The sequence below is a fragment of the Hesperophylax consimilis genome, chromosome 28 (assembly GCF_061612785.1).
Source record: "Hesperophylax consimilis isolate HC1 chromosome 28, BYU_Hcon_1.0, whole genome shotgun sequence".
Classification (NCBI taxonomy): domain Eukaryota; kingdom Metazoa; phylum Arthropoda; class Insecta; order Trichoptera; family Limnephilidae; genus Hesperophylax; species Hesperophylax consimilis.
In genome coordinates this window covers 18568697-18594114 of record NC_142863.1, presented here as the reverse complement: position 1 = coordinate 18594114, position 25418 = coordinate 18568697, and the positions used below count along the sequence as shown (strand labels likewise).

At 35.9% G+C, this 25418-nt stretch overlaps 2 protein-coding genes across 3 annotated transcripts; both read left to right on the top strand.

Annotated features, from left to right (window-relative positions):
* Nucleotides 1-161: 161 nt before the first annotated feature.
* On the top strand, nt 162-25275 carry Rs1 (Dead-box helicase Rs1). Its single transcript, XM_089648728.1, has 14 exons — nt 162-316; nt 458-544; nt 5723-5855; nt 7066-7172; nt 8738-8927; nt 9454-9689; nt 10881-11008; nt 12428-12625; nt 13659-13912; nt 15081-15154; nt 16764-16944; nt 22496-22702; nt 23686-23837; nt 24880-25275. The coding sequence occupies exons 1-14, from the start codon at nt 218-220 to the stop codon at nt 25246-25248; spliced, it is 2415 nt and encodes an 804-aa protein (XP_089504854.1). The 5' UTR covers nt 162-217; the 3' UTR covers nt 25249-25275.
* Nucleotides 17741-21281, top strand: LOC149410302 (uncharacterized). 2 transcript variants are annotated; one of them, XM_089648735.1, is made up of 6 exons: nt 17741-17976; nt 18063-18294; nt 18374-18521; nt 18657-18763; nt 19285-19372; nt 19940-21281. In XM_089648735.1, the coding sequence occupies exons 1-6, from the start codon at nt 17960-17962 to the stop codon at nt 20257-20259; spliced, it is 912 nt and encodes a 303-aa protein (XP_089504861.1). In that variant the 5' UTR covers nt 17741-17959; the 3' UTR covers nt 20260-21281. The 2 variants fall into 2 exon arrangements, with proteins under 2 accessions (XP_089504861.1, XP_089504860.1); XM_089648734.1 differs by having other exon boundaries at nt 17741-18294.
* Nucleotides 25276-25418: the final 143 nt, after the last annotated feature.

Genomic DNA, 25418 nt, shown 5'->3' with positions numbered 1-25418 from the left:
TACTTTTTTGTGCAGGTCTCCGGTTTTCGTCGATTTCGTACCAATACCAAGCCAGTGGGACGACGGGCATTTTTTATGTTCGCCGACATTTCTTTATTGTCTATGGTAAAAATATGACAGAAGTGCACATTTGTACTAATTTATACATTTTGTCTATACTCCGGTACATGTGTTTTGAAGTCGTTTGACTTTTTATAAATGAGTTTTAGTTTAAAAAATGACTGAAATTAAAAGAAAATATTCAGACCTGATTCGAACCATCAATGATGGAGAAGAAGTTGAAGATTTATCAGACAAATCAGATGAGGAAATTGAAGTAAATCACATTTTATATCTTGAATAAAATACATAACCTCTCTGTCAAAATAATGATTGAAAACATTATTTTTACACGTGTTTTATGTAAATATATTTATTGAAATTAATATATTAATTACAATACGGTTGTTTCTTTCAGTATCAACCGACAAAGCAGAAAAGCCACAAGCAAGTTGATTTTAATCCAAATTTCAAATTTGTGTCCAGTGTGGCTGATTATAACAAAGTAAGTGTTAATTATAATGTTTTGTCCTTCGATGGCACAGCTCGCCCATATGCAATGATGATACATTATGTCTGTGATATAACAATATGATACTAGTTGTTGCCCATGAAAAATCACAGAATATAACATGACTAGCTAAGATAAAAAGTGGTTTCTACAGAATCTGAAAGGGTAATCTTTAAGAATAGCTGGAAAGGCTTAATTCAAATATTTTTTTGAAATAACACCTGGATTCAAGTTAATTACTATAAAAGCAAACCATTTACGTTGTGGGAGATGGAAAATACTGCATTAAAGTTTCATTGGTAAACATTTAGAATCGCTGTCTACGCTCAATATGAATATGTCAAACCAACAAAAAACATGGCTGAACTGTCAAAATTCTATAACTTTAAACTCTATTTTGTTAAAAAATAAATACTTTAATGAGTAATTATTTCCCTAACCGCTACACTTTTAGGCATAGATTATAGAAATGTTAAATTTAGAATATTTAATATTTTAAATATTCCTTCCATACGTAGGAAGGATTTTGATCTCATCTGTATTTAAAAATTATTAACAGTATACTCCTACTTTGTTGCAACTCATCCCTTTCAATATCCCTTCCCGTTGACTCGGAAATAATTGACCGGTCGGTGGCCGAGTTGACATCGCGCTTGGGTCCCACTCAGGCGTAGTGTGTTCAATTCCCCGGCCGGCTAAGTCCTCCATCACAACACAAGCAACATTTTCAGCTTACTGTGGTGGTAGTAGGAGATTTTCAAATATTGTCAGGTTATTCGTAACCCGGGAATATTTGTCTTTCTTTTAAAAAAGAAATAAAAAAATAAATAAATGATTTGCTTTTCCTCAATCAATACTCCACAAATTATAAATACCATTTACCAATGTCCAGAGTTGCCAGACTTGTCAACCCAAGTCAGGACCTTGAATTTTTTGGTGTAAGCCAAAATGAATAATACGCAAGTAATATTTTGTATTGATATGACCGAAGTCGTAAACTCCATCAAAACCTTGACTTGACATTATCTCTATTGTTTTTGGCCCTATTTTTGTCATATTTTTGGATCTTTTATTGTAACATTAACTTTGTGTAATATGCAGTGGCGGCTCGTGACTTTTGGGTTACTAGAGTGCTAATATTACAAAAAATGGCTTAATTGATGTTGTTGTAGCTGAAAACGATTTTTTTTTTTTTTTCGAAAATTGATTTTTTGTATGAAGATTTTCAGGAATTCCGTGCGGCGCACGGCTATACTGAAATTTCCTGAAAATCTTCATACAAAAAATCGATTTTCGAAAAAAAAATAAAAAATCATTTTCAGCTATAACAACATCAGAAATGCCATTTTTTATGATATTAGCACTCTAGTACACCCAAAAGTCACGAGCCGCCACTGGTAATATGTAATATGTTAATTGGAATTGGTCCGTTAGTAAATAAGTAGATTACCCTTTGTTTCAAGAATGACTACAAGAAACAAGTATTTACCTGCACAAAAAAGGTTATTAGGTCCATAGTTTATTTAAATAATTTGTGCTTATTTAGATTGAAATTAGTACTGTATCAAAATATAACTAGCCGTTGGAAACAATAGTTATATTGTTTCAACGTCCAACGCTGTTGATAATAATTAGCGCCAATAGTTGAAATATAATACCTACTTGTGAATATTATTCAACGCAGTCAACGATTCAACTGCCTAATGAATAAAAAGGTTAAGAGTTTGCACTTCGTGAACAACATTACTCGATATTTCAAATGGTCTTTTGGTTATGTAACTCCTGCTAGACGTTTTTCTTTTATTTTTCCATCCAATACGGCCGATATGCAGCGCCAGGGGACAATCAAATTTATCAGCGACAAGCAAAAACTAACATATTGAAATTATCAACGTCGGCCGCCTAGCTACGTTTTGCATCTATTGTTTTCAACAGTGTTGGCTTGTTAAATCAAAAGGGTCAAGAGATTACACTTCGTGAACGTTATTATGCCTAATTTGAAATGGTATTTTGGTAATGTACCTACATACTACACGTTTTTTTGGATTTTCCCATCTGACACGGCCGATTCGTAGCGCCAAACAACAAGCGAATTTATCAGTGACAAGCAAAATATATCTTCAATGTCTTTAATATTTCAACAGGGAAATGTTTTCAACACCGAAACCAACGTCTTCCAACAGTTTCAACTTTCAACTTTATTAACCCTTAGAAGCCGGGTAACATTTTGTAAATATCTATATATAACGTAGAACTGCTATTGTAGTTGGTCGGATCCTAAGGGTTAAAGGATTATTATTACATGTGTGGCATAGAGATAATAATAATACATCAATGATCCGGGGAACCACCCGTTAATAGGGATTCCCTTTTTGTTAGTATTGTAGCGATCTCCTTTACGTTTAGTTTGATTGTACTGGCTTGTCGCGCGTCCATTCGCGTTTATTAGCATCGAAATTCGAAATACTTGGATATTTTATAACGTTTAATGCTTTATGATAATTTGAATATGTGTAGATATTACTAAATTATCTAAAAAAATATAATAACATATGTAATGAATGAGGTTTCATTGAGTATGGAGAACTAAGCACTAAAAACAGACCTGAGTTAATAAATCACTAGAAATAATCAATAATAGTTGCGTCAACGTCGGCGTTATTTTCAACAGTTGAAAATCGCCAACGATAACGACGTTGGCGTTGGATGGAATTATCGTCAACGCCCAGTACTAATTGAAATGGAATATTCCGGCAAACATCACATCATACTTAAAAGGCGCCAAAACCCGGGAAATATCTTATAATAATAATAACATAGCATTTATATAGCGCAGTTTTGTGTTGTTTCACTTCAAGTGCGCTTAACTATAATAAACTTAAAAATAAAATTTCCTATTGTGTTCCTTTAAAAAAAAAATAATAACATAATATGAAATAAAGAATAAACGGTTTACACAAAAGCAGAGAATAAAATTTAACAATAACAGTGCTATTTTAGTAGAGGACAACAATAAAAGAAAATAACAGTGCACGAAAAATAAGAACTTTAAAATTAACCCGGAGGCTGCCGTGCGCATCTATGTTTGATTCAAGATTCCGGGCCCTCGCTGCCACGCGCAATCATACGTGATTTTAATTTCATCTTGCGATATCTCGGAACTTTCTGTATAGATGGCGCAAAACTCAGGCTTAAAAAATAATTTGAACCTTTATCTAGCGACATCTCTACACAGATGTGACAAATGATTTTGTTTATATTATGAAAGACCTCGTCAAACTGGAGACTACAATATTTCCCCTCTCAGTGTTTGAATTCCCCGCGCGCGCGTAGTTGTGTTAGTGTATCACGTGGTTCTTTCTTATCTCGACGGTTCGCGAATACTTAGAATCTGCAACGAATCGTGGTTCTAACGTTATTATTTTAACAAATTGTTTTTATTAAGTGGTCATATTTTTAGTGCAAATAAGTTTTGTGGTAATCAACATGTTTTGTTTTTTTAAATGAAATAAGTTGTTATATCCGCCTTTCGAGTGAAAAAGTAATAATATACATTTTATTTTAATTATCTGTGTTTAGAAACTAATTATTGTGTTAATTTGTCTTTTTTCCTAATTTTTTTTTGTGTAACCCTCCATCATGGCTCGACGCGACTTGTTTGATGACCAAATAAGAGAATATTGTCTCGATTTTATATCTGTTAAATTCTTTTATTGTACACAACACCATACAAAATTCAGGTATGAGCTTCCCCGATTATCAGTTATGTGTGATAAGACAAGTAATCGCAAAACACCACAAAAAACTCAACTCTACTCAACTCCTCATTCGTCTCATCATGACACACCATTACGTCTGCTTTCAAAAGAGGTTGTAAACATCAAAACAATCCAAGCCATACAGAGCCTGCCATGTTTGTGCGAATACAAAGCTTAAACAAAGTCGCAGAAAAATGGCTCGATATGTGTTCCCAGTGTAATGTGGCATTGTGTATTCATTCTTGTTTTAAAGTCTACCATTCGAATAAAAACTATTAACATAAATAATACGATAAGAAACTGTAAATAAAAGTTTAATAAATAATTAAGTTTAAAACAATAATATTATCACAATTGTATCGTGAGAAATTTAATGGTGAGCCGTTGCAGAGGTCCCACTTCGGAGACGTGAATACTGATATTACTATAGTATGTCTGTATGTGTTGGTGAGATTACTGATTTGATAATGGCGGCGGGTCGAAGTTTGTTGATGTTTCATAGATAGTTTTTATTCGTCAAATAATGCATCAATTCATAAAGATATCTTGTTTAGACTTTTTAAAAGTGTAACGTAAACAAGTTTTTTTTTGTTTTGGTAATAATTTACAATCTCTAAGTGCTGAGGATAATAAATAATGAGGCAATGTAAAATATTCTAAAAATCCTTGGCGTGGGAGTATGTATCTTGTGTTTACTTTCGGGCAGCAAAAGGGTTAAAATATTATATAAAACAGGAAAACATTAAAATATTATATAATAGGTGGACATTAAACATAAAAGTACAATAAGGAGGAAACCGAAACCAAACAATTACCGGAAACTTCAAAACCTGGCTTATTATAGTATATTGAAAAGAAGCTTAGATTCATGAGAATATAAATGATTTTTATATTATTAAATATGATTTTTTGAATAATTTTGTTTTTAAAACCCGTTTAAATTCAGCCAAATTTTGTATATTGGTAAGGGCTGGGGGAAGTTTATTCCAAATGAGTGGGCCAGCTACACGAAAAGAGCAATCATAGTAAACAGCTCGATTTGACCGAGAAAGTTCGATTAAACTATTGGTAACATCTAGATCTGCTGACCTCAGAGTAAGCTGTCTATCGTACAGGTGTATTAATTTTAATTTGTTAAGTTGGAACTTTGACGCATCTTTTCTACTCCCCTTGCGTAAATAGTTGTTTCTTGTCGTAATTAAGTTGGATCGAAGTGTTATTTCAGTAATTTGTGAGGAAATTTTACCCATCAATAAATATTTATCTATTAGATCTCTTACTACTGTGCCTTACTACTAGCCAGCTACTGTGTTGTCATTTTTTGTAAGTCTGAAGATCAAAAATTAAGAAGTTCAACAGGCATTAAATAATAGTTACTAATAAGTTAATAATAAACGTTATTTTGCCCCACCAGGACACGTGGGATGATCTAGCCAAGTATGTAAAGAGGAAGGTGAAGAACAAGACGGATGACCGGATCACGAAGATGAGAGAGCAGAACAAGGGGGATGCGGCCATCAAGAGTGAAGATGAATCAGAAGATGATGGTAACTTGTACTTGTACTTGTAGTGCTACCTTCCCCCTCCCTCCTCACAACATACCCCACTTGCTCTGTCGATTGTCCTTTTGTGGTATCTCAGTAACGAGACTAGGACTCTGTAACGTTACCTTAAATGACTCAAGCCGCAGAATAAAGAAGAACATTGGAGGGTGCCACCACTTTCCCGACGACGGTATAAGGAAACTGATTGTTTACCTCCTTCATCGTACACGTTAAGACTCTCAATTTGTTTAGTAAAACGACGCTACATTTTATTATTATGAACGACTCTAGAGTCGAGGGTCTAGACCCTCCAGTGTTTCCGCATACAGTATTCGTTAGTATGTATACATATTTACACTCAATAACAAATATATATACATAAAAAATTAACATCTATTGCCAGATCTAAAGAGAAACAAGAAAAGTTAAAAGTTTAGAATGAAATTTATGTGCACATTTTAAAAATAAGATTTGATTTAATGAGAGATTATAGATTTGAATGAAAAGCTTTGTTGCCACTGAATTAGCACCTCTTGGTTTCTGCACATTTAGCACACGTTATGTTTCTTACACTCACCTGACGTAGTATATCGCAATCTCTTTTGAATATCGTAATGATGGGGAAACACAGTTTATGAAATAGATCACGAAATATGCCCACGTGAAATTTATTATTCTTTCTCTATTCTATGACTTAACTATGTTTATTGGCCAGATCTGAAGAGTCAGTTTTTTTTTGTACGAGTAAATATTTACAATAATTCATCATCACAGTGGTGCATCCCAGGATGGAATTTGGCCTTCTCCAGAAATGCTCTCAACTGGCTGCGGTCCCTCACCATTCACCTTCAGGCAGTCCTCAATCCAACCCGTCCTGCTCCACTCCTCTTCCAGACAGTCTATCCACCTCTTCCATGGTCTATCTTTGGGTCGGGCCGGTCCTGTGCAGCCGCAATTGGAATAAGGCACTGATAATAACCTAACACCTAAAAAGAGGTTTTGAACCAGTCATAACTTGTTTGCCCTTTGAACCAGTCATAACTTTTGGTATCCTGTCATCTGCCATTGTTTGAACATGTGCAACCCATCGCAGTCTGTAGAACCTGTGAATCTTACAATGGTTACATACTTAATATAACCTTTACTTCTATTTTGTACTGCATGTCCTAAAGTGTTTCTAATTATATAACAACATGCATTTTTTGTCTTTCAGATGCCACAAATAATTGCAACGACATCCATATATCCGACGATGAGATGAAGAAGGACAACCTCAAAGTTAAACCCAAAAAATTGACAAAGAAACAAAAACTAAAAGCGGTAAGCAGATTCTTTCGATTGTTTGAACTCAGTTGGACAGTTTGTGGTGTGTGAAAGAGGTGATAGATTACGCTATAAGTTCAAAGCATTTTATATAACTCCATATTGCTCGCCATACATGTTATAAGTGTTGGTTTTGCGACTATATGCGCTGTGATCTGCTAGCCAGGCTATATTTGAAAATTATCCAACCCCCTCTCCTACCTACGGCAGAAAAAGGGGTCAGAACAATTTACGGAGCGCCGTAATTACGCGGCTGTCATCTGTCAGAGTGACAGATCCCATACAAAGAAATGATATTCCGCGGCAGTCCCCCAATTGATCTAACCCCTCTCTCCTGAGGAAGATTATAGTGTAATGTATCACCCCAACATATAAAATGTACATGTTACACCCAAATTATGCACGCATAATATAGTGTAATGTGTCTAAGGCTTAAAGGATTTGACGCTCAGGGCAACTTTTATGTAGGGTTGTTTCAAACTCGTCAAATTTCAATATAATTAGCATCATTTTGAATTTTTGACACATCAATGATTCCCATTAAACGCCGATTCTCGATCTGCTTCAGCTTTTGAACAAATTGTGATCCGCTGACATGCATAACAACATTGTTATGAAGTTTTGTTTGAACCACCCAACCTAAGAGCTCCAGCACAGACTAGTCCTGGGTCGATCGTGAATGACCTGCTCATTGAGACCCGCTCACGAGCCACCAAAGGGCGGTGGGTTATTTTTTCGTCAACACCGTCTCGCGAGTAACCGTAGATAGATGTATGAGTGAGCGAGCGAGCGACCATAGAAGATGTATTTTGTAAACTGTCTTCTCATCTTGCTTTTATTATCTTCTGCTATTTTCTTTCCTGTGTAATCTTTGAATTATTAATTTCTTTTGAATTGTTCGGCCATATAGCCGATTGTTATCTTTAAGATAGAGTATAATCCCTACCTTCCTCCCATACCCGTCCTATCATCTTAGTCACCAGTAGACGGGAAGTACCCTTTCTACCGCACAACTGATCACAGGTTGCTAGTTCAATTCCTTGTTATGTGCAATTCACCGTGGAGTTTTTGTGCTTCAGAAACATAGAGGGTACCAAAAACAAGGTTGAGCTTTTCAATATTCTGGCGGCATCCTCTCATAGATCCATTCCGTTCTCTTTTCTTTTATATCGTGGACGGCGGCTATCGATCTCTATCAATCTTCTCTGTATTATGTATATGTACATACAAACATAACAGTATAAATGCAGAAACGCAACTTTAAACAGCTCCTGCAAAACTACAATTTAGCACATCCGACATTGTTCTTCGGGACCGTCGATGTAGTCATGAAAAGTGATGAAAAAACTAGATTACTTTAGGTTGGGTTTACAGCCTTTTTTCATCACTTTTCATAAGTGTTGATTTGCCAATGTGTTGAGTTGTCATGGAACTGTAGATTTGCATATTTCATCCAAGATGTTTCACTAAAATTCATACATAACGTCAAATGTAAGGCATGATGGAATAAGAAAAGGCCAGCATTGTAAAGGTTAAACATGTTCTGTTTGCTGTGTATTCAGGAACTAGATGCCATAGACAATCCCGTGGTGGAATACGACTCGGACTACTTTGAGGAGGCACCTGTATACGACGAGAACGCCACCTTCTACGCAATGAACCTGTCCCGGCCGCTGCTGAAGGCCATCGGAGCCATGAACTTTGTGAACCCCACCCCCATCCAGTCTGCAACCATCCCCGTAGCCTTATTAGGTAAATAAACATATTCATTATTATTTAACAACTAGACTCTAGAAGCTCAAAGATCAAAACAAAATATCGTACCGTGATGGAACTGAATTCAGCAGGGCTTGATAGATCCGAACTGAGCGAACGATTGTCAATCACACAGCGAAACGATCAAGCCATTCCGTCAATGGTGCTTATAAATGCGCTCAATCAAAATACTTAGCATTCCTCCATTCCCACTGATTTGTCGTAATTTATTGTCAATTGCTTCAATGCTTCTGTAAATGATCAATTGGTCGCATCAATTATGTAAATCGTCTCCGGAATACTTTAATCATTACGCTGTTCAAGTACCTCCCGTTGAAGCACGATTGGATTCTTATTTAGAGAGAAGAAAGGATTAACTTATTTTTAATTTAAAACAACTCAATTGTTGTTGAAGTTTTTGTGATATCAGATACGAGCGCATCAGCAGAATATTTAAATAATAATTACTATAATATGTAATTTATTTATCGTTAATAATTTGAATTGTTTGTTTGTGTTCCAGGTAAAGACGTGTGTGGCTGCGCTGCAACGGGCACGGGCAAGACGGCGGCGTACATGCTGCCGACGCTGGAGCGCCTGCTGTTCAAGCCGCACACGGGTGCGCCGGTGACGCGCGTGGTGGTGCTGGTGCCCACGCGCGAGCTCGGCGTGCAGGTCTACCAGGTCACGCGCCAGCTCACGCAGTTCACGCAGATAGAGGTCGGCATGTCTGTGGGGGGGCTCGACCTTAAAGTGCAGGTCAGTTATGTCAATAAATCAGTAAACCATTTACCGCACTCTTCTTTTAAGGTGATGCACCATGTTATTCGCAATTACTTCGCAAAGGATATAAATCTGCTAGAGAGAGTACAGAGACGTTTCACTAAAATACCAAGAGCTCTGAAAGATCTACGATACGAAGATAGACTCAAGGAACTAAGATTACCAACCTTACAAGAAAGAAGAGAAAGGGGTGACTTGATCGAGACTTTCAAAATTTTATCTCAACATTACAGTTGCCCTAGCATCCAAGAAACCTTCACTACTAATAAAAATATAAATCTCCGTGGACACTCAAAAAAAATGACCAAAACGCCTTTTGCATCTAATCCTAGAAAACACTTCCTTGCAAATAGAGTAGTGGATGCTTGGAACAAACTCCCACAACATGTCATCGATGCAACAAATATAAATCAATTCAAAGCTCTATTGGATTCACATTTGGAGAGAAGAAAGGACTTAGTTAAATCATAAAACAACTCAATTACTGTTAAACTTGTTGTGAAATCAGATATGAGCGCATCAGCAGAATGCTGCCTGCTCATTACATAATAATAATAATGTCATCTAACATTCGGAATCAGGCCGTTAACAATAACAATCCTTATATAGATACAGACTAGGCTACAGCAAATTGTGGCCGGGTTCAGCTAGTTACACGATAAAACCATAACCGAAAAGGGGTTCAAATTTTCAAACCAAAAACACATGATTTTGCATTACTTCGTAGTGCATCGCCTCAACTTCCGCGACCTATCACTACCTGAGTTTGCCAGGGAAAATGTAGATCACCCACCGTGCGCTGGCTGACACTATTTTCATAATTACTTACTATTTCAAAATTACAAGAAGATGTGTTTATATATTTACAAAAATTGTGTACATACTAATTAGGACGATGTATAACCACGTAAAAATATATTTTTCGGTCTTTTAGATTCAGATTTACGAAATTTTATGATTTATTTTCACAAAATGCGCGGTCAAAAATAAATTTCGATTTAAGAATTAACGAATTTCGAATTAACAAACCATTTAGTATGAAAAAAAAATTCTGCGAAATTTCTCTTTTTTTCGAATTATCGGGGTTCGAATTAACGGGGTTCTACTGTACTGGGGAAATGTTTTGTGTGAAAATTGAGATTAAATCACTTATTGGTTTTTTTTCAGGAATCTGTGCTGAGGAAGAATCCAGATGTGGTAATTGCAACACCAGGTCGATTGATTGATCATTTGAAGAACACCCCCTCTTTCAGTCTACACTCCATTGAGGTCCTCATCCTCGATGAAGCTGACAGGTGCTTATATTGTTGCTGATAAATATTATCACATAATCCTACAGTAACAATATTTATGTATTTATTTATTAACACCCTTTTTCAGGGCTTATTATTTATTGTTCATAACTGAATTGCTTCATTAACAACATTTTATATTTGTTTAACCTTTTGAACGCGTTAATTTGCTCCGTTTTATCTATACCCGTACGCGGTACATATTTTCAAGTACCTATGCACGCAATTAAATGTGAAATTATAGCATTCTGGCATGATTTATTGGACTATATAGACAGAACAGATTATTCTCCACAATATGAAAACAAATCCTCGTGTGTCAACACTCTTAGATGTTTATAAAAACAAAAACATAAAATTTCATACAAAGACGTACCGTATCTTTTGAATGTGGTCCCGTCATTCACTCGGTGTGTGTGTACTTAGGCCACTGCGTTGATAGACACAAGTGGGACACCATGATCACTTATCATTTTTAGTTATGAAAAGTCATGAATGATATACTAGTACTAATACGCCATCCGTTGACAAAAATGTAAACTAAACGACTAAAAGGCGCGAAGAAATGCACTTGATTATCGATCTTTTTTTATGAAATACAATTTTATTTTTGAGAAATTCTTGTAGATGTCAGCATCGTGATAGTTCTACGAATATCCAAGTGAGCAAGAAATACATTTATGACGAAAGAGCGCTGGAATATCGGCTGTCAAAGTTTCCGTATCAACTGTTGGTACAGCCGCGTGTGAGTATAGACTTTTTGCCGTAACAACAGTTGATACGGCCGCGTGCAAAGAGTTAAAGATAAATTGAAGATGTCCACTGACTCGGTATAATTGTTTCCCTCCATTAGTATTCTGGGCAAAGAGGAATACATATGGTAGTTAGTCCCAGAATTTCTGCACTGAAATAAATCCTGACTTCTAGTATTACGTTGTGGAATCTGAAAGTTTATCAATTCTAGCAATACAGATAATATGCTAGACTCTACTAGATTTTAGAGTGGACTTTGGATAGAAAAATCCAATATATTATGTCATACTCTCTGCACAGCATCCACAAAGATGACAGGTCTTGATAATTTCCCTCAAGGCCTCCCGTGTGAACTAGATGTGACCGTATCTTTTTCTGTTTTTTCTGTTTCAAATTTTCGTTTAGGAATCGTTAATATTGTCTTCAATAATTAAATATTACAATTTGAGGTTTTACTTATTAAGTTATTCCAAAAAATAAAAATAATGTTTTAGATTATAGAACTTTCTAGTGATGAAAGGTAATACATAATATTAAAACAAATAAATAGAAAATATAGTCCTTAATACGGGTACATATGTAGTAGTTTAAGATACCACTGTCCTATAACTGTAAAGGGTATACCTTATAAGAGAGTTTGGCCGTAATCAGAAAATTTGTGTGTTCTAGAATGCTGGACGAGTATTTTGCAGACCAGATGAAGGAGATTATCAAGATGTGCTCGCCGAAGCGGCAGACCATGCTGTTCTCTGCCACCATGACGGAGGAGGTGAAGCAGCTGGCCGCCGTGTCGCTGTCCCGACCCGTCAAGATCTTCGTCAACTCCAACAAGGAGGTGGCCTTCAACCTGCGCCAGGAGTTTGTCAGGTTAGTTATTAGCCTCAGCATCATATGGCATTGTCATTGTCACAAGTTTTTATCACATCTATGTTAAAAAAGCAGGATAAAAATACCAAAAACTTTGAAAGACCGGCAATATGAAAATAGACTCGAAGAACTAAAATTACCAACATTAAAAGAAAGAAGAAAAAGAGGTGACATGAGACTTTCAAAATTTTATCTTCTGTCACGAAGTAGATCTCCCTAACGCATTCAAAAGACCCGCGAACCTAAAATTAGACGCAGACAGTTGGCAACTCTAGCGGCTGCGCACTTCGCACGGCGCAAGGCACGCTAACTCCAACGGCTTCGGCCATCGGCGGCCATCACTGGGAGTCTGGCCTTGGTTCCGACACCATGTGTGGGCAGTTTGCTACGATTTACCCATTATGTGCCTTTCTTGTAATGTCTGTTAAACAAGCTTGCCAGTCAGAACAAAATATGAGAGAGATTGTTCAATTCTAACAGCCAGGAAATAATTTAGGATGTTAACTGTGTCCTCATTTGTGTCATACAATGTACCTGTTGCCTGTGAATACAACCATTTATCATCCCAACAGGAGTTTCATTTGACGAGAGAAGTGTAGTCTGGATTGTTGAATTAGTCCCCCGTATAAAGGCTTTTGCCGACCCTTCCTGAATAAATTAGATTCTCATATCTCTACGCTGAGCTGCCTTTCCTAACAATGCCGCCACATGGAGCTATAGCGTGGGGAGCTCCATCCTTAACACTGGCGCTTTACGTAATCCCCCGTTCCTTAACACTTCACATTATAGTTGCGCTGGTATTTGAGAAATCTTCACCGACACAAATGTAAATCTCCGTGGACACGATTAACAAAACACCTTTTGCATCCAATACTAGGAACCACATCCTTGCAAATAGAGTAGTGGAAGCATGGAACAAACTACCACAACATATCATCATTGATGCTACGAATATAAATCAATTTATAGCTCGATTAGAGAGGAGAAATTATTGACTTATTTTAAAATTTTAATTAAATAATGCGTATTTCAGGATCCGCAGCGGACGCGAGGGTGACCGCGAGGCCGTGCTGGGCGCGCTGGTATGCCGAACCTTCCGCACTCAATGCATGGTGTTTGTGGGCACGCGGGCGGCGGCGCACCGCCTGCACCTGCTGCTGGGCCTGCTGGGCGTGCGCTGCGCCGAGCTGCACGGGGCCCTGCCGCAGCCGCAGCGACTGGCCAGCCTCAAGGAGTTCAAGGAAGAGCGGGCCGACGTGCTCATCGCCACCGACGTGGCCGCCAGAGGTAAACTAGACCGGTCGTCATGTATTGCATGTCATTTGTCGGCACCTGCTGCTGGGCATGCGCGTTGAAAACACAATATGCTTTAATGAATCAACTTCATGGATCACGTTTCGTGTTAAATTAGCTTTTATATATTTATTTTATTTATTTATTAAAAAAAAACAGTTTTTAACATAAAAAACATACTCTGCACATCTCACAAGGTCATTCCTGTATCAAGATGTGCAGCTTTACAATTATATCATTTAACCCTTGAGACGTTGTTGATTTGCACGGATTGAACCTTCTAGAAGCTTCCATTTTTTCAAAGACAATAACAAGCACTATTTTGTTCTCTTTCTGACATAAAAAAAATAATTAATTTTTAGATGAGAGGAAGAGAGATATATGCATTTTAATAATGTGCGGTCGTTCTGGGACAAATATGGTCCTAGGAGAGTATAATGCGCGCACGGCATTTGGGACTGTTTGGGTCTTAGAAGGTCCCAAGGGTTAAAAAAATACAGATATGTAAACTTAATATAATAATAACATTTAATTTAAACCCAAAAAAGAAAAGTTTATGACACGGTCGTTTCGAGACCGGTAGACAAAAATAAACAAAATTTTAATAACAAATGTACGAAAAAAAAAAAAAAAAAAATTTCAACAAAAGAAGCATTGGTAAGTAAGTTGGCAACAATAATATTCTTCTGTTAACTAAAGTACAAGGTACCTGTGCTGGCTTATCAGACACAAGCATAGGGTAGGGTATATAATCATGTAATACTAACAGACATGTGAAAAATCATGGGATATTATAATTGTAGTACTTGTGAAGCTTAAAATAGTATTTATAAACAAATATTTGCCTCAGGATCATTGCTTTTCAAAAGAAGAAATTTGCCTTTTACTTAGTTATAATTATGACATCTTTCAAAAATTTAAACAAAATAAATAAAAATTTAAAATGAAGAATTATTACAAAATAAAAATTTGAAATGAAGAATTATTACAAATTGATATAATAATTACTTTATTGTTTGTTTATACTTATCAGTTCCAATTTTGTAAATTAAAGTTCATTGAACTTGAATAATTTTACGCATTATGCAAGAATACTTATATGTTTATAATCACTTGCCCCACGCACCGACAGCCGAAATTATTTTTTATTTTTTGTCCGCAGGTTTGGATATTAGCGGTGTAAAGACCGTCATCAACTATGTGATGCCAGCCACAGTGGAGCACTATATTCACAGGGTAACAAAACCTTTTTTTCTTTGTACAAATTAATAGTAGTTTTAAAATATGCCTAACCTTTGGAATGCCAACTTCCATCGTGTACCGGACGTAAAAGGCGCCGTAACGCTTGCCTACTGTAATTTCATAATAACTTATTATTTTGTGGCTGTCGAAATTATGCATTTTGACATAAAATTCGATTTCATCTCTCTCCTAACCTCACCTGTACCAATTTTAAATAAAATCAGTTGAGAACTCCAGAATTTCAAGATGGCTGCCAAAATTTTGCTTTTTGACTTTATATTCGAGTTTAGCTCCTTCCTAACCTCCCCAATATAATTTTTTATAAGTTTGTTAGATAGAGCAAGTAATCAGATATTCCACTCGAGCAATAGCTACCCAAATATGGGTAGTTGTAGGATGGTGATTTTTAGAATTAAAATGAAGTTTCAGGAACATCTTTTTTGAAAGTTATACTCGTCAATGTAATGTATCGTTGAAGTAGAAAATAATACTAATAAATCTAAACAAAACGAATGGTTAAGACGCTGCCCCGATAAGACAAGAGATCCTGTGTTCGATTCCTAGTTGTCACCGTTATCTTTTTATTTTCTGTGTCTTCTTCTGTTTCATGTTTCGTTTAGTTTTGTTATTATTATCTTCTTCAATGATACAAAATGAATTTATTTTGATGTTTCCGCTAACAGCTGATATGTTTAGTCGCTAGCTTGATATTATTCTATCGAATAATAAAAGATGTCACTAATTTTGACCGGTCGGTGGCCGAGTTGACATCGCGCTTGGGTCCCACTCAGGCGTAGTGTGTTCAATTCCTCGGCCGGCTAAGTCCTCCATCACAACACAAGCAACATTTTCAGCTTTCTGTGGTGGTAGTAGGAGATTTTCAAATATTGTCAGGTTATTCGTAACCCGAGAATGTTGGTCTTTCTTTAAAAACAAAAAAGTTCCTATAATTATATAATATGGAATATTCTACATAATGTTTTACATAACGTGTATAACGAATATTCTACATAACGTGTTTTCTATATGTAGATGTCATTTTAAATTGTTTTCTAAAAATCGAACATCTGTGTGCAAAATTCTGGTACTGTTCAATAATGCCCCAAAAATCTACAATTTCAATGTTTTTTTAGAATTAGCACAGCCGAATCCAAAAACGAAAATCCGGAAATCTCTATCGCTCGAGTGGTTAAAAATGAAAAATAGAATGTGCGTCAACTATACTATTTTATGTCTTAACTTCAACAGTTTTCTTTGAAAATTATAGATGGCAGCACTTCCGTTTGTAGCTAGCACATGGAACGGTGTGTACGGCAGTTACAACAGCATAATAATCAGTGGTTTTCCCAGAACAACTAGACGACAACGGTTTATTTTCAAATCGGTATAGATTACACTTTGAGGGATTATAATATCTACCTATATTATTTATTTATCTTTATTTTACTTGTAATTTATTGTATTCACTACATGGGATGTATGGGATTACACTATCCTCCCCACATCCTAGAATATAAAAAATAATAATTATTATATATTTATAACATACTTCGGTCCCCGTGGTTTTGTGGTTGTGTATTAATGAACGGTGAACGTGATCCAGGTTGGGCGAACAGCCAGGGCGGGGCGAGCAGGAGTGTCGGTGTCGCTGGCCGGGGAGAAGGAGCGCAAGCTGGTGAAGGACATCGTGAAGCGTGCCAATCAGCCTGTCAAGGCGCGCGTCATCCCACCCGACATCCTGGACAAGTACCGCACCAAAGTGGAGACCCTAGACCCCCAGATAGGTGAGGAGTCCTTCACACAAACAGCACTGCCAAAAAACTCATTACATCATTCGCATTCATACATCATCTCATTCACACTCTTCTATTATTATTCTTATTATCCTACAGCTGCACCACTGTTTTTACTGTTAAGATAACAACTTATTTCATTAATAACACGTTAGATGATTACTGTTGCGACTGATTCTAGCTGAGAGCAGGAATGAGAGAGAGAACTTAACCAAATAGAATTATAGTGAAACTTTCTTAAGAAGTTTTCCAAGGGACCGTACTAAAAAAGCTTCTTAACCTTTTGAACGCGTTAATTTGCTCCGTTTTATCTATACCCGTACGCGGTACATATTTTCAAATACCTATGCACGCAATTAAATGTCAAATTATAGCATTCTGGCATGATTTATTGGAATATATAGATAGTACAGATTATTCTCCACAATATGAAAAAAAATCCTCGTGTGTCAACACTCTTAGATGTTTATAAAAACAAAAACATAAAATTTCATACAAAGACGTACCGTATCTTTTGAATGTGGTCCCGCCATTCACTCGGCGTGTGTGTACTTAGGCCACTGCATTGATAGACACAAGTGGGACACCATGATCACTTATCATTTTTAGTTATGAAAAGTTGTGAATGACATACTAGTACTAACGCCATCCGTTGACAAATATGTAAACTAAAGGACTAAGGGCCAATTGCATCGAAAATAATTAAAGTAAAGTTTAAAGTTAAATATTTAAACTGAGTTTAAGCCCTAACTAAAGTTAAGCTAAAATTCAACAAAATTGAGTTGCACCAACATTAAAATAGTTAGTTTAAAGTTACCAGTGTTGCCATCGAAATGGCTTCGAATTTTCCTTGTATTTGATGTTTGTTAATAAAAATAAACACATAATTATTTTTACGCATGTCAACACTGCAGTTCAACGCGGTTTATCATTGTCTTTGTTTGACGCATCTTTGACGTTTACGAAGTTTTGAGGTTATTTCGCAGCTCAGTTAAACACAATAAAAATGGAAACAATCACAAAGTAAGTAGGTTTTATTATTGTCGTATGTGTATTTTATTCGACTTGTTATATTATTTTCTTCTCAATACGACGAACTTTACTTTCAGAGAGAGATCTTCAAACTTTAGCGCTGAAGATGTCATTTTGCTGAGAGAGCTCGTGGAGGCCCACAAGAATATTCTTTTGAACAAAAAAAGCGATGCTGTGCATGTCAAAGAGAAGGACCAGACATGGGAATTATTGACAACTAAATATAACGCCTCCTGTCCCGCAAACCGTTATAGATCCACTAAACAGCTTAGAAACAAGTTTGAAAACTTGAAAAAGTCTGCCAGAAAGGTTTGTAGATTGTCACACATTGTTTTCTGAAGTCATGGATTGTTTCAAAATTGAAATGATGAGTAAATGTTTTTTCCAGGAATCTTCACAATTCACGAAAGAACGCCGAAAGACTGGGGGTGGTCCACCACCATCCAAGCTCAGCGATAATGCAACATGGATGCAAGGTGCCATGCAAATATCCATGGAAGGGATCAACTCTGAATTTGATGACGATGCTTCTATAAGTAAGTTCTATATACTATCCACTGTATGATTAGCATTCCAAACATCGTTACTTTCATTCACAGTTATGGATTGCGAATAATCATTTATTTATGACAAAATATGTTATAAAACCAAATCCAACATTCTGTTTTAAGCTGCTGAAATTCTGCCGTGCGCCCCGATCCTGCACATAAGACCCAAGACACCGGAAGACCCAACTGTGGAAGAAGCGGATGTTCAGACACCATTTTTGATGGAATTTGTAAGAAAGACGTTAATATTTTTTACAATTTATTTATTTATTTAACATCAACGGTATAAATATACCCTAAACACTGATTAAATATCATAAAATCATTGTTAATTAAGAAATAATAAGAAAAAAATTGAGTATAACAGTTAATTGTTGCATTTGATTGAGAAATGACACCACAATTACATACAAAATTCTATAGTACAAATAAAATTGATTCTACTTTTTTTATAAGAAAACTCTCTTTTTAACTTTTGAATGTTATTCCCATCAATGTAATATATCATTGAAGAAGATAATAATAATAATCTAAATTAAAATATGAAAATGTACATGACACAGAAAAAATAAAATATAGCGGTTGCAACTGGGACTCGAACCCAGATCTCTCGTCTGGTAAAACTTTTCCATAAGCACAATACGTGTTGAAAAGGGAGAACTCATTTACCCGCTATGAGTATGGAACTTGTCCCCCAACTGTTAGCCAATTATTCTTCCCACAATAACATGGAATAATGATGTCTTTATAGGTGGCAGTGGAAGATCCCCCACTCCCTTGTGCATCGGAGTATCAAGGTGTAGCGACTAAACGCTTACCAATAACACCATCCCTGAAAAGTGAGTTTAGTTGTGCCTTAAGTATTATAGAATCTTATTATCTTAACATCTTAAGGTTAAACGCAACGCTTGTTATATTCTACGTGTTCATAGATGGCGTTAATTAAATAATTTTATTAAAATACGCTTTTGCAAAGTATTTCTTTACAATAAAGAAAAATCATTTGTTTGCGCCCGTGTATACGCAATATGAATCAATAGTTTTGTTCGTTTAAAAACTCAATTCTTTCGAGAAAGGCATACAAATACAATATTGTACCGATTATTCAATCCAATATTGTATTTGCATGCCTTTCTCGATAGAATTAGTTTTTATAAAGACAAAACTATTTATTCATATTCATATTGCGTATATGCGGGCGCAAACATATAATTTGTCTTAATACTGTAAAGCAATACCTTGCAAAAAGCGAATTTTGATCAAATTAATTAATTACGCCATCTATGAACACGTAGAATATTACGAGCGTTGCGTTTAACCTTAAGATAATAAGATAAAATACTTACTATCTACTTACTTAAATACTTACTATCTAACGTTTTTAATGTAATGTAATATTTTTTTAGGCCTATCAAGAAAAAGAAAACTATCCACGCCAAACGATGTCCGCAGAAATTTCATGGAGTTGGCGGATGCACAAAAAAAATCTGTAGATTCGTCTACAGATTTAGACCTCGAGCACAAAAAAATTCTTCACGAACAGGAATACAGGCATCGTGAAGCTATTTTAGAATTGAAAATTAAACACATGAAACATGAAGACAGGCGTCGTGAAGCTATTTTTGAATTGAAAATTAAACACATGAAACATATACACGAGTTAGAAGTAAAAAAATTGAAAGAGGAAAACCGAAAGGAGAATGATTTCCCCGTTACAATAGATTAAAACATTTATTTTCTTTCTTTCTATTATTATTTGTAAATCTTTTTTATTTTTAAGTTAATTAATACATTATTTTATACAAAAAAATTACAATAAATGAGCAAAATAACTGTTGACAAGATTTTGTTGTATGTCATTATTACCCTGTCCAACATTTTCAGGAAAATGTCCTCCGTCAATTTCTTGGAGAATGGTGACAAAGTCTGGTGGCTCTGTGACATTGTTGTTAGTGCATATGTTGTGCAACACCGCTGTGGCAACAATCACGGCTTCCACTCTTGTGGCATCGATTCTCAATTTCGTTCCTACTGCAGGAAAACGCCTTTTCCATATCCCGAAAGTCCTTTCTACAACATTTCTTGTCCTGATTTGGCTTTCATTGTACAAAAGTTCAGCGTCAGAAACAGGATTTGCCAGTGGGGTTAATAAATACGGTTTTACCGCATAACCACGATCGCCAACTAGGTGTCTGGCTCCATAGAGCCCATCTTCCAGTTTTCCTTTAATTCTGGAATTGTTAAAAATGGTGCTGTCATGCGTAGAACCTGGCCATCTTGCCACAATGTTGGTTATTTTGCAGTTGGCATCCACTATTGCTTGCACGTTGTATGAAAAGTAATCTTTTCGATTACGGTAATACTCAGCATTGTTCCCTCCAGGAGAGAGAATTCCTATATGGGTGCAGTCGATGGCACCAATTGTGTTGGGAAATCGAGCAATGCTGTAGAACTCGTTGGCACACTGCTGAATTTCATTCTCTGTTTGAGGAAATACAATATATTGTGACCGAAGGCGGGCTATTGCTCTGCTAACCCTGTCTACTACACGCGAGACAGTACTTTTATGCACCCCAGAGATGTCTCCTGTGCATCTTTGCATCGTTCCTGTTGCATAAAAATGCAATGTTATTAGAACCTGGTCCACAGCACAAACAGCATGATTTCTGAAATGACAAAAAAATTATTTTGTCAGTTACATACAATATAACTATGCTAGTATATTATCAATAGAACTTAGTAGATACATTAGTTTAAATAAACTTACTTGTTTGTAGACGTTGTGATGTCATTAGCAATTAGTGATGTTAATTGCCTAACCATACTTTTCGACATACGAAATCTGGCGATAAAATCCAACTCTTCCCACAGAAAATGATCGGTTCGTGGTTTAAATTGTTTCTTTTTTCTATTTCCCACCTATTCTAAAATCAATCGATTATCAAAACCCGGATTGTGGGACATTTTTTCAACTATTTTTTCTTCAAACAATATTTCGTTCCTTGAAAGATGGTGACGGATGACAGCTGAACTAAAATTGACCAAAATCTAACTTTAAACTCTCAACATCGCTGGGTTAAATAAAAGTAACTATTTTGTAACAATTTAGTTAACTTTTATTTAAACGAAGTTGAAACAACCCATTTAAGCAAGAAATGATAAAAAAGTTACTTTTATTTAACCTTAACTAAAAAGTAACTTTAACTATTTTCGATGCAACTGAGCCTAAGAGGCGCGCACTTGATTATCTATCTTTTTTTATGAAATGCAATTTTATTTTTGAGAAATTCTTGTAGATGTCAGCATCGTGATAGTTCTACGAATGTCCAAGTGAGCAAGAAATACATTTATGACGAAAGAGCGCTGGAATATCGGCCGTCAAAGTTTCCGTGTCAACTGTTGATACAGCCGCGTGTGAGTATAGACTTTTTGCCATAACAACAGTTGATACGGCCGCGTGCAAAGAGTTAGAGTTTAGTATGATCCAAATTTGGCAATTTTTTAAATGGAGATTTTTTTTGTAGTATTTTATACTAACGCTTTGGCTAACAGTATTGTGTTAATGCGAATTGGCTAATACGAATGTTCCTCAATTCATTTCACTGCAGTTTTTCAAACAAATTTCTATTTTTGAAAATGACTAAATAATAAAAAATGAATGCTAATTTCAATAGAATTTTGTTGGAGGTGGAATTATAAAGAAAATGGTGGGAAATTGTTATTTTGTTTTCCCGAATTTGGGAATTTTGAAAGGCTTATTGTATGTAGGTATTTTAAAACGTATGCATTGGCAACCCTGATTGTAACGCCGTTTAAAATGTTGGATAAAGGAGGAAGCGCAACAAGTCATAATAACCCAAAAATTAATCACCATAATACTTTTGGATGTCAAAATCTAAATTAATAACCTTTCTAAATTCGAAAGTCTCCGATAATACGTAATTTCCATTATTCTGTTGCAGAGAGCATTCTGCAAGAGGAGTATGCAGAGCGCCTGCTGTCGCGGGCGGAGAACCAACACAACCGCATGGAGAAGCGGCTGGCGGGTCCGGGGGGAAAGGGGAAGGGCGAACCGGGCGAAAGGGAGAGACCGTGGTTCCAGTCCCCGCAGGAGAGGAAGGCAGAGAAGGAGCGGCTCGCGCTGGGAGGGGGCGCTGCAGGACCACCCGGTCAGTCTAACAATTCATATGGGTCCCATATTTTGGGGGGTTCAAACCCCCCCCTCCCCATCAGCCTCAGTATTGCGTAGGAAAAAGGAGAATAATACTTATAGATTACATTTCTGTAAATACAATATTATTTGCACCATCTCTCTTATCAACATGATGTGAATAATAGAGGCCCTAAAAACTTAAAATTTATAATTTACAAAAAAAAACATAATATATTTTTATTAGACATTTGTATTAAATGTTATTGTCATCTCACTTTTTTTGTTGGTCCGTGCAAAAATAATAAATAAAAAATTCACAAAATTTCATAAATATTTTTAAACTGCGGTCGGTAACTATGTTTTCATAGCGGTGTAGATTAAAAAATTTCTTTTGTCAACTTTTAGATTTGAATATAAAGCGTGGTGTTTTCTCTTTCAAACACCGATTATATTCATATCTAGAAGTTAATCACAGAAGAATTAAAATGTGCACCTTTCTGAAAGCAAACGTACCAACCGCAATTTGAAAAAATAACTTATGAGACTTCGTGAATTTTGTATTCATTATTTTTATATGAAACGACAGTAAAGGGAGGTGACGAAAACATTTTTTTATTGTTTTGTCTATTTTTATACAATTGTCTAATAAAATAAGTGTGTTTTTATATATATTTTCATTATCATTAATTATAGCTACAAAAAATGTTAAGTGAGCCATTTATATTTTTTTTAACATTTGCATTAAAAATTTTAATATTTCAAAAAATATATGTTTATTTCTAGTAATCAAATATGAGAGCGAAGATAAATTTTATTACCTTTTAAAAGCAGTTTTTAGTTTTCGGATATGTTCAGATTTATTTGCATTTTATTATGTACAAAGCAGAAATACTCTGAACTTCTGAGAGAATTTTGTTAAATTTAAAGTCTTAAATTTGTTCTACTATTATTATTGTTCAATCTTTAGCTGATTGCGTTTTGTTTGATTTGCCATTCTAGCAAAGAAAGCTAAGTTGACTCCAAAAACAGACAGGGACGGAATGCCGATACCAGAGAAACCAGAAAAGAAAAAACAGAACAACAAGAAGACAAAGAAAGGAGGATTTAAGAAGATGACCCCCGAGGAAAGAGCAGAGGCGGAGTTAGACAAGGTTTGTTCTCACATTTTAATATTTCTTGTTCCATCCACCAAAGCTTCTTCCATTTCTCTCAGCGCACATTTCACTTCTACATTTTTCTTCTTCTGACCTTTGAAAGAAAAGTTATGTACGCATGAATTTGCGCACGGTAGCTACACAACATGTTTTTGTACGCTTCAAGGTTTTTTATGCTGCCGAATTATTTTTACATAATTGGACATTTTGGATTGTGTAAACAATTTCTTCACCGTAAAAATCGAAAATAGTTTCTTGGCAAATGGATGAATCGAATAACTGACCCTCTCTCAAACCCTTTTTCTTTCCAGAACTTTTCCTTCCTTTACTTAAAAGACTATTTTCCTCAGGGCCCTACTGTGTGGAGTTAATGGCAAAGAAAAAAAAATATATATATATATATATATATATATATCGACTGTTTTGGCAAAACATTTTTTGGAAATGTTATTTTCCAGTAGCTTCATATAATCTTCAAAGTACAACATGGTAAACAATTTTTTGCTGATTTAGACATTTTTAATACATACACAACTTAATAACTAAATGTATGGGTACATTTTTTTAGGTTATTTAAACAAATTTCTCATAATTATAAAGTTGCAATATTCCAAGTCAAAATTTAGAAAAAAAAATAACCAGTTTCATTATTAACTTTAACATAGTTTTATGAATTTTTTAAATATTCGTTTTTATTGTCTCCTGTAAAGTTTTCATTTTGTGGCTTGAAGGGTTTTACCAAACCACGGTCGATATGTTTCTGCAAGCTATGTACTCCATCACTGCACAAGCATCATTTTCTAACTACAATGATGGCAGTTAGAGGAATTCAAATATTTTTAGGTTAATCGGGAATGTTTGCCTTTCTTTTAAACTTCAAGTTTTTATCTACTACGCAAATGTTTAAAAAGCTAGGTTATGTCTCTTGCCACTTTGGGTATGGTAATTGTTAAAACCGGCATTTAGAGATTTATTTAGCACTGTTGCAAGAATAAGACTGCCAGTCAGTAGGACATAATTAATCTGTTTGTTTGCGCAGGTGGCCCAACTGCAGGTGAGGATCGCCAAACGCAGCAAGCGCGCCAAGCGCATCCAGACGGTGTACGACGACAAGGGAGCGGGCGCCGGTGAGCGGGCACGCGCTGGCCACAAGCGCAAGGCGGGCAGCTTCGCCCGCGACCTCACCGACATCTCCAGCAAGGGCGCCAAGAGGATGCGCTACGACGCCAACCAGCGACAGAAGGAGATCAAGACGGGCAAGAGTTTCGGAAGCAAGAACAAGAAGGGTGACAAGTCTCCGAGCGGCAAGAAGGGGGCCAGGTCCCCGGTCGGTAAGAAGGGAGTGCGAGCACCGAAGGGCAAAGCCTTTGGAAAACCACAACAGAGCAAGAAGAGTAAATTTGAATAATATTGATCTTTGAAATAAATTTATTTTACGATTTATCTTTTTTTTTAAATCATACTTCCCCGTGTCTGCTCTCTCGTTAACCGAAAACGCAGTTATGACTAAAGGTTATCAGTATCTCCTCACCAAATCTCACCTCATCTCCTCACCTCGAAACATACACTTATCATTCT